Source organism: Stigmatopora argus, chromosome 4, assembly GCF_051989625.1.
Source record: "Stigmatopora argus isolate UIUO_Sarg chromosome 4, RoL_Sarg_1.0, whole genome shotgun sequence".
NCBI classification, from domain to species: Eukaryota; Metazoa; Chordata; class Actinopteri; order Syngnathiformes; family Syngnathidae; genus Stigmatopora; species Stigmatopora argus.
The window spans coordinates 19,252,715-19,262,657 of NC_135390.1; the positions used below are offsets into that span (position 1 = coordinate 19,252,715).

The 9,943-nt window shown below is 46.9% G+C and overlaps 1 protein-coding gene across 2 annotated transcripts; it reads left to right on the forward strand.

The window, feature by feature from the left end:
* LOC144073359 (uncharacterized) lies at positions 1-9,943 on the forward strand. 2 transcript variants are annotated; one of them, XM_077599113.1, is made up of 3 exons: positions 1-413; positions 756-884; positions 3,723-9,943. In XM_077599113.1, exon 3 carries the CDS (start codon positions 4,106-4,108, stop codon positions 8,789-8,791), a length of 4,686 nt encoding a protein of 1,561 aa, XP_077455239.1. In that variant the 5' UTR covers positions 1-413; positions 756-884; positions 3,723-4,105; the 3' UTR covers positions 8,792-9,943. The 2 variants fall into 2 exon arrangements, with proteins under 2 accessions (XP_077455239.1, XP_077455240.1); XM_077599114.1 differs by having other exon boundaries at positions 756-869.

The following is a 9,943-nucleotide window of genomic DNA, read 5'->3' on the forward strand; positions in this document are numbered from 1 at the left end:
CCCGGAAACATTAGGAGGGCCGGAAAGGACCGATGTTTGGGGAGCACACGTCACTCACTTTTTTTTAACCCCAAAATAATTAGCGCCCACCACCATTCCAACATTTTTCTCCGGCTCGGGTTGCTAAACTCCTTCCACGCCCGCTTCCATGTTCGAGTGGCATGCGGAAGGACGACGGCGTTATCTGTCGGTGATTGTTTTCTGCGCGGAGGGAGACAGACGGGAGGGTGGCCGGACTCGCTTTAGCCTTTTGGCTCAGCCTTGGTGAAAATGGCTCCGTCTAAACACTGGGAAATAACACGCAGCAACGGAAGTCGGCGCTAGCTTCTAGCTGCTAGCTTGGAGCTAATAGCTAGCTCTGCTCGGAGAAGGCGTGACGGGCCGCATCCATCTTTTACGCTCTCGACGGCCAGGTAAGCACATTTTTATGTGGAAATTATTGACTCCGGGTGGCCCAAAGCTACTGTTATCGTGCTAAAGTGCAGCCCGCTAATGCTTATGTCGACGTATAGATAGATGGTGGCTAACGTTGGTTTGGAGCAGCTTCTCCCCCAACCACAACGGGTCAATTGAAATGAGAATGCCTGGGTGAATTATGCACTTTAGAAATGTTGGCTGTTCCTCCTACTTTTCTCCATTGCCAATTGCAGGCGCCTTCCCCGACTTCTTACGTTGTTTAGCGCGCTTTAACACGCCTCCAGTGTTTACACTGGTACAGTGAGGGTGACACTAATTCTCGTCGCTTTTTGTTGCAGGATTTATGCTTTTCACGAAAATGAGAATCGGCCCTAAATGCGAAAAAATAACCCCCTCCTTCAATTGGGGGATCGTGTTCCGCAAAAGCTCATCTGGATCGATTGGAGGAAATGGTAAGAACTAAAGAGGTGAGCAAAATATTAATTATAACAAATATAAATATATTTTTTAAATCATCGACCTACTAAGTGAGCAATTGGAGTGCAGACAGGACCACCTCATACACTCCCCACGATACAAATAGTTGAGCTTAATAATTGCAAAAAAACCATTTTTTAATGTCTGACACCTATATTTGATAAAACAGTGCAACACTTAAGTCAATGAATGATAAACCTTGGATGAATTAATGATGCTCTCATTGTATTTTCACAATGGAGTAATGATTCGTTATCACCGTGCCGCAATAAAAATAAAAAAAGTAATGAAAGTTTGGTAATCCCCATTAAATTGCTGTTTACACTTTAGTATTGCAGTAAGGCCTATTTGACAGATGCCAGATACAAAGATGTACACTGGATATGAAAATTGTACATACGTCAGTTTAAAAAGAAACCAAGATGAATCATTAAAAAAATCAATCATTATTTGATCTATGAAGATTAGATTTTTCTTTTAAGAGAGTGGTAACCATATTAATACTATTAATACTATATATATTCCAAAAAGGGTGGTGCAAACACAACACTGCTCATCAGTAAAAATACTTTTATCTAAACTGTAGAGCAGGGGTGACAGATTCGGGTTGGTTTGCGGGCCGCTTTAACGTCAACTTGATTTCACGTGGGCCGGACCATTTTAGATATAATATTTAGATTATTATTTTTATAAATGGATTAAAATAACTGGATTAAAAGCCCTGAATATTCAGTTTTTTTATAGATCTAAAACAATGTTTATTTTAGCTTTTTTTTAAACATATTTTTAGATTTTACAAAATGATTTTTGAACTAAAAACACAAAAATTGATTAAAAAATTACAATTATTGATTTAAAAGGGGGGAAACCAGGAAATTTAATATACATCTATACCCGTCATTTTAATTTGATCCTAAAACAGAAAGTCAGCACTCATGATTTACTTTCCCGGGCCACACAAAATGGTGCGACGGGCCAGTTTTGGCCCCCGGGCCGCCACTTTGACATATGTGGTCAAAGTCAAGGGTGTCAGACTCTGGTTGGTTCGCGGGCCGCTTTAATGTCAACTTGATTTCACGTGGGCCGGACCATTTTAGATATAATATTTAGATGTTTTTTTTATATAAATTGTTTAAAAGAACTGGATTAAAAGCCTTGAATATTCAGTTTTTTTTATAGATCTAAAACAATGTTTATTTTTAGCTTTTTTAAATATATTTTTAGATTTTACAAAATGATTTTTGAACTAAAAACACAGAAAAAATTATTTAAAAAAATACAATTATTGATATAAAAGGGGGAAAATCAGGAAATTTAATATACATCTATACTCTTCATTTTAATTTGATCCTAAAACAGAAAGTCGGCACTCATGATTTACTTTCCCGGGCCACACAATATGGTGCGACGGGCCAGATTTGGCCACCGGGCTGCCACTTTGACACATGTAGTCTAAATCAAGGGTGTCAGACTCGGGTTGGTTCGCGGGCCACTTTAACGTCAACTTGATTTCACGTGGGCCGGACCATTTTAGATATAATATTTAGATTTTTTTATATAAATGGATTAAAAGAACTGGATTAAAATCCCTGAATATTCAGTTTTTTATAGATCTAAATAAATGTTTATTTTAGCTTTTATATATTTTTAGATTTTACAAAATGATTTTTGAACTAAAAACACAGAAAAATTGATTAAAAAATTACAGTCAGCACTCATGATTTACTTTTCCGGGCCACACAAAATGATGCGGCGGGCCAGATTTGGCCCCCGGGCCGCCACTTTGACACGCGCTGTAAAGGGAAGGATGATGCGGATAACATCGGCAGTTTGCAATATGTTTTTCTGCCGGAATGTAAAACAGATGAACGTCAGGTCAGGTTAGTCATAGTAACACCAAATGTCGGTAGCTGTGGGTCAGCACACCCGTTTAATGATTTTAAATCTGAATTTTTAAAATTTTGAGACCATTCGTAGGTGTGCTCATTTGCGCAAAACACTGACGTCATTAAAAAAACTGGCACTTCAGAAAAGATAAATGCTCATTTGTGTTGTACAGGTTACAAACTAAATTGATGAAATGAATTTTAAAAAGGTTACTCTTAATTAAAAAAAAATACATGACAAAAACAGTCATTTTAACAGAAATGTGTAAAATTTTAAGACACTTTCACTTATCTTGCAGCATTTTATTGTGCCATGGTATTTATTCGTTTTGATGAACAATTAAATGAATTTCATGCTTTAATGTTGGTGCAGAATAAAAATAGCTGAAGCTGTCAATTTAAAATTGTTTTATTATTAGGCCTCATTTTAAATCACTTTCATTTCATCTCAATAGATTGTAGACTCGTCATACGGAAATTGTATATTCATGGTATTTTTTTTTAATAATCTCTCACTAATGAAAGTAAAACAGTTCATTCATTCATCATCAGTGTGCCTCAATCCAGCAGAACCACCTCCAGGGTAAGTTTTAAAATCTCAAATTTTTAGTATGATTACTAATCTGATGAGGTGGTTAAAGAATTAAAAAGATTAAATATGTGCCTCATATGATGTTTATTTTTAAGTTGTGGGTGGGTGGTGAAGTTTGAATTGGAAAAAGTAAAGTAGAATCTGTTTTTTACTTTGAAATATTGAGTCTACAATTCATCAAACAAACACCCCTGAGGAAATACCGAAATGTGGCCCTCCATTACACTTGGTACCTTGACATGGAGTATAAACATCTTTCTCAAATTGATATGATCAAAATGTCAATCCCTGGGGAAGAAATGCCTTCTTTCTATGACATGTATTTTTCTTTAACTTTGTGTTTTTTTCAGCGTCAGGGTCTTCTTGGCTGAGCACAGATGAGGAATCTGTCACTGTCAAAGGAAACAAGAAGAAGCCTGTTGAACTGCTTTGCAATAAGTTATTATAAGCATTTTTTAAAAATTTAAGCTGAAGACACTTTTTTTTTAAACGCTTTTTAAGCTTTACGCCTCCCCACCGCTTTTGGAAGTAAATTATTAGCGATCGAGAGTACGTAGCCACATCAGATTTTTGTACAGTCCAGATAAGAACCTTTTAAAGTGACATTCAAACCCAAAGACGGGGTTTATTTTTTAATTTTTTTTTGCACCACTCTCCCTTTCTCGGGACTCCCGTTGCTGCTCCTAAGCACTGGAGATTCGGCCTTGCACCCACATGTGCATGTGAGTGGGAAATGTTCCAATTTGGAAAGTACAATTTGGACATTATAGAAATGCTAAGTGGGCATCAGGCCCACCAGTTCAAAGGCCTGGGTTTAGACCGGCAACTGCAACATCAGCAGCAAGTGCAACTCCATCAGCACCAACTCCAGCAGCACCAGCAGCAGCAGCAGCAGCAGCAGCAAGCTGAGTCGTCTGGAGCTCTTCTGTCTGGACTGGGCTTGGGCCCCCTGCAGGGGTCAAGAGGTAACGCCTTTTCTGATTCTGCCTCCATTTTTGCCAAGATGAGTGCCCCTCCTCCCCCACCCTTACAACAGCAGCCTTCCTCGTCTCAGAGCTCTCGTTCAAAGTCAAGCAAGATGAGCAGCGGCAGCGGCAGCAGCTCGAGCCATTCTTCCGGCTACCCACAGTTCCTGCGCTCTTTCCACCCGTCTGAGGCAGCGCTAGCGCAGGAGCAGTTACACCCAGGTGTAGGTCGCTTTGAGCACTTTGCCGGAGGAAGTAGCAGTAGCGCGAGTGCTGGGGGATTAGGAGGATTAGTAACATCCGCACCTCCACCCCCACCTCCTCTGCATCCCGGCCTCTCGGTCCCCCAGGCATCATCTGGCCCCTCCTCGTCCTCCCCTTCCCCTTCGACCTCCGTGGCCACCTCGAACAACCCTCCTAGCAGCAGTGCAGTCAGCTCGTTGGGACACCAGTTGGTCGGGGCCCAGTCTGATGCACGGAGCCTCCACCAACAGTTTAGTTGCATGCTAGCCGCTAATCAGTATTTCCTTTCCGGCGTGCCCGCTAACGCTAGTTTAGAGCAGTTTCTCGTCCAACAGGGTAGCCATAACCACTTGGGGATTGGTTTAAGTCAGTCGGCCGGGGAGCCTAGCGCTAGCCTGGCTCCGCCTCCCGCGCTCCATCCTTCTCACTCGCACGGCCACTCCGCTTCTCAGTCGCAGCAGCCTAGCCAGCAGCAACAGCTTCCGCCTCACGCCCTATCTCACCCTCACTCGCATTCCCATCCTCACCACCCGCTCCACCCGGGTTCGCAGGCCCCGTCGCTAGGCGGCTTTGACTTTCAAGGCATCCCTGTCCTCTCGTCCAATCAGATCGCTTCGCTTATGCAGCAGGAGACGGGTTTGCCGCTTCCGTTGCCACTTCACTTGTCTTTGTCTAAGGAGGACGGTAAAGCGGAAAGCACAGGTGGCGCAGGCGGTGGTGCTAGTAGTAGTACTAATAGTAGTAGTAGCGGCAGTAGTAGCAGTAGGAGGAAGAAGGCCATGGCTGGTTACTTGCCCCAGAGAAAGTCTGAAAGCACTAATAACGGTCACACTAATTCTAGCGGCAGTACTAACAATGGAGCACTTAGTCACAATCAACCCCCGGCTTTAATCGGAAGTGGGGTTGGCTTACCAAATATGGGCGGGGGGGACCCGTCATCCATGCTTGTTTCTTCATCTTCATCCTCATCCGTAGTCTCTTCTTCCTCCTCCTCCGTTCCCTCGTCTTCTGCCGCCTCGGTGCTGGTTACTAACGAGTCTCACCTCTCTAAATCTGCTAACCTAAACTCAATACAAGCTAACAACACGGGGTCCGAAGGCGAGTCAATTTATAGCTGTGGAGAGTGCGGTAAAAGCTTCCCTCACCTTTCCAGCCTTCGCAGGCACATGCGTATGCACGAGCCAACGGCAGCTGGCACGAGCAAATCGACCACTACTGGCCCAAATCCCGTTCACATTAAATGTCAGTCAGACCCGAGCGTCCCCCATTCGACCCAAGAAACTCCCCGACCTTTGCCCAATTGTTGCCCTAGTCCAGACAAAATATTTCATTGCCCCGATTGCGGTAAAGGCTTTAAGAAAAAGGGGCACCTCCTGCAGCACGGGGTCCTACACTCTTCGGCCCGCCCATATGGCTGCTCCACCTGCTCTCGGGCTTTTAATCGTAGGGAGTCGCTGACGCGCCACGAGAAGATACATGAGGAAAAGCCATTCCGATGTCCCGCCTGCGGTCGTGCCTTCCGCGAGAGCACCTCTCTACTCAACCACGCCGCCTCGGGCACCTGCGGCAAGCCAGGTAGGGGACCCAAACAACGAGGCAGCAAGTCAGGAAGCGACGGTGAGGACAGGATAGGGGGAGGGAACGGAGGAGGCAATGGAGGAGGGGGAACTTATCCGAGCAATAGGGGGGTCATTTATGGGAAAAGTGAGGAAAAGGAGGGTATAGTAATCATTGTTGGGGAAGGAGATCACAAATCAGGTTTAGGATGTGATCTCTTTCGAGGGAATTCAAATGACAGGGGCAGAACAGATTCTAAATACCCCACTGACTACTCTCGGAATCGTTACACAGGCTACCATGAAGACCACCGATCTCAAGGTAATCCATCTCCGTGCTACTCTGGAGCCTCCCCCTGTGGAAGCGGGATGGCCGGCCCAGCTCTGAGAAAGGCGCCCCTGGCCCCGACACTGCACCCGCACTCTCAGGGCCACAACCAGCACCACCATCCGCAGCAACAGCCCCACCTGCCCCTCTCCTCTCTACTGGACGACTCGGAGGACGATGTCACTAGCTCCGTCAATAACGCCATCTCCGCCATCACGGCGGCGACCGGGAATAGAGACGACCGGGGCGACATCATAGGAGGTCTGCTCGGCGGTCTCGGTCTCGGCCCGCTGGGCTCGCCGTCGACATCCGGCATGGACAAGAGCTTCCGCGGTGGCGGCAACCAGGAGGCGCTGAGCGGGAATCCGCCAAACCCCGCGGCTAAGCCCAAACGTCCCCGCAAACCCAGAGCCAAGAAAGACCCGGCGGCCGAAGGGCAGCCCCCTAAACGTAGGCAGTACACTCCCAGAATGGGAACCAGCGGGCTCCCGCGCACTCACCTCTGCAGCGTCTGCGGCAAGGGTTTCGCACGTCGCGAGACCCTACGCCGGCACGACCGCATACACACTGGAGAAAAGCCTCATCACTGCACCGTTTGCGGCAAGTATTTTAGGGAGGCGTTCCACCTTAGCAAGCATCAAACCGTTCACTCTGGGGCAAAGAATTACAAATGCAGCATCTGCGGTAAAGAGTTTGGCTACTCGCAGAGTCTCAGGAGACACGGCAAGCTCCATCAGAAGGGGGAGATGGAAGAGGTACCGACCACGCCGGCTCCCGAGAACCTAAATAGCTTTAATCCAAACCCTCAATGCGGCGTGAGCCAAGACGGGAGCCAGAACCAAGTACCGAGCACCTCCTCCTACTACTCCTACCCTCAAGATGTCAAGCCTCAAGACACCCAGCCGCATTCCCAGCCCCCGCCTCGTCTTTACACCTGCGCTATATGCTGGAAGTCGTTCCGCCACCACTTCCACCTGACGGCTCACCACCAGACGGTTCACGAAGGTGGCGGCGAAAAGCATTTCTGCTGCGAGGTGTGCGGGAAAGCCTTTGCGTACTCCAACAGCCTCACCCGACACAGGCAGTCCCAGCACGGGATCACCCGCGGCGAAACGGCTAACCCTCAGGAAGGCGGCAGCGGCGGCGGCGGGGCCGGAGACAACAGGGCGGGGAGTGACGTCAACCAGTCGACGTCCGAGAGCGAGGCCGCCACCAACGCTCTGCTGCAGATGGCCCCGCCCGGCGACGGTCATGGCGCCCCGAGTCTTAACGTGGTCCCCCACGGCCATCAACAGGCACAAGCGCAACCCCCGGCCGGTTACTCTCCCCTCTTTTACGACCAGTCCTCGGCCTCCGGCCCCCTATCGTACTCGCAGCCCCTGCCGCCCAATTCGACCATCATGCCGCCCCACCACCCGCACTCCCCGGCCGGGGTGAAGGGAGAACACATATACCCCGCCGGATCCCGCAGCCGTACTCTACACACCACGGCCCCGTTCCAGCCTCTCACGGAACTGCCCTCCACCGAACATCACCATCTACATCATCATCATCATCACCCCCACCACCACCATCATCCTCCTCATCATCAGCCGGGCGCCCAGCTCCAAGCGCAACTCGACTGCAGCACCCAGTTGCCGCACGATGAGATCAGACGACAGAAGAAGAAAAAAAAAAAGTCGGATAGGAGAGATTGGCGGGGAAATAAATACCAATCCCGACCACACTTAGTCCGGTTCGAAGGGAGGCGCAAGAAGAGAAAGATAAATCGTACGGTCAGAGGGCAGCCGGGCAAAAAACACGGCGCTCTTCGCTTGACGATTAGGCGGGGCGAAGGATCTGGCGCCGGTGGGTATAAACTTGTCAACCCCGGGGGAGCGAAGGTTCAGATCCCGTCGTCCTTAAAGGTTCCCGTGAAGCCTTTCGGCTGTCCTTTGTGCCCCCATTCGGTGTTTTGTCGCAAAGCGGGACTGCTGGTCCACATGGCAATTAGACACCCACAAAGAGCCACGGCCACTCGGGAGCGACTTCGCTGCTGCGTGTGTGGGAAGCAATCCCAGAGTTCCATGGCAGCTTTTGTCCATCGGGCTTCTCATCGTGCCAGAGGGACTTTTTCCTGCCAGCGCTGCTCCGCTCGCTTCTGGAATAGCACACTTCTCCAAAGGCACAAGGGTACCTGCCGCCGCGTGGCCAACGGAACGCGGCAAGGCCACGACGTCGTCGAGAAACCCACGCCGCCGTCGCCGTCAAAGAGACCTGCAGAGAGACAAACCCGAGACGGTCAGGGCGACATGACGTACCACCTAATGGGATCCTATAGATACTGAGCAGTTAAAGGGACATGGGGGGGGGGGCGGGGAGAAGAAACAAAAAAAAAACACAAAAAACGGAATAGCTGATTTTTAGAACTGCTGACTTTAGGACTGAGTGCATTAACAACTACTGTAAAGCATCTTATGAAATGCTTCCAGATTCTTTTGGAATGTTTTTTCAAAAATATGTGACTGTTTTCATAGGAATCACTAACCCCTTAAGTGCATTGACACTATGCTTGGCAGACAATGTGCAGTCACTAGGCAAGTTTAGATTATGTTACCTGCACATGTTTCCTCTCTTCCTCATATTCTAACTAGCATCCGCGCTACACACCTTTTGCTGTATGATAAAATGTCTCTGCTGTGTATTTTGTCCAGTTAATGTAGCATCTTTTGAGGATTTTTTTTTCTCTCTCTCTCCCTTTTTCTAAATATGTAAAGTGCTTTTATTAGGAGTAGGGACTTTGGGATGAAGACATTTGTTCATAGATTGATTGTCAGTGCATGTTTGTTCTCTGGTCAAGTTTTTTGCTGAGGTGATATGTGATGGCTTATTCGAGTAGTGTACATTTGATTTCGGGGGCCCTCGTATACGCTCGCGGGATTATAATCACGTATAGATCAAATGTCGGTGATAATTAAATGAAAAGGGGTCTCCTGCCAAAATGAAGAAACGTACAAAAAAGCCTTGCCTTTATGTTCCCTTCACCTATTTAAAAAAAAATGTTTCTTAGCTTTTTGTACCAAGGGATAGAACGCAAGTTATTCAAGTTAACCACGTTTGTCCCATGTTATTTCTATGCTCTTTCTAGCAGTTTATTCTTTTCTACAGTGCTTCACATTGTGTTCAATACAAGGACCTATTCTCCAAGCAAATGACCTATTCCATGTATTTATGTACGTAAATGTCCTCACACAAATCTTAGACTGAACCTCAAACCTTTTTGTGTGCCGAGTTGCAATCATAATTTTACTGTCTCGCATTTTTTTTCTTCTAAAGAAAGATGTTCATTTCTTTCCGTATGACATGTCCATGCCTGTTTCACACCTAATTTGTTTTTCTTCTAAAGAAAAAAAGTATAGTTTTAGTAGATTTCTATCACTTTATTTACTGAAAAGCCAGTAGTTGATTATATTTGAAATGAATAAACTTGAGTGTTATAA

What these genes read in the sequence shown, in the direction of transcription:
- LOC144073359 (XM_077599113.1), top strand. Translation starts at nt 4,106, where the DNA reads ATGTTCCAATTTGGAAAGTACAATTTGGACATTATAGAAATGCTAAGT.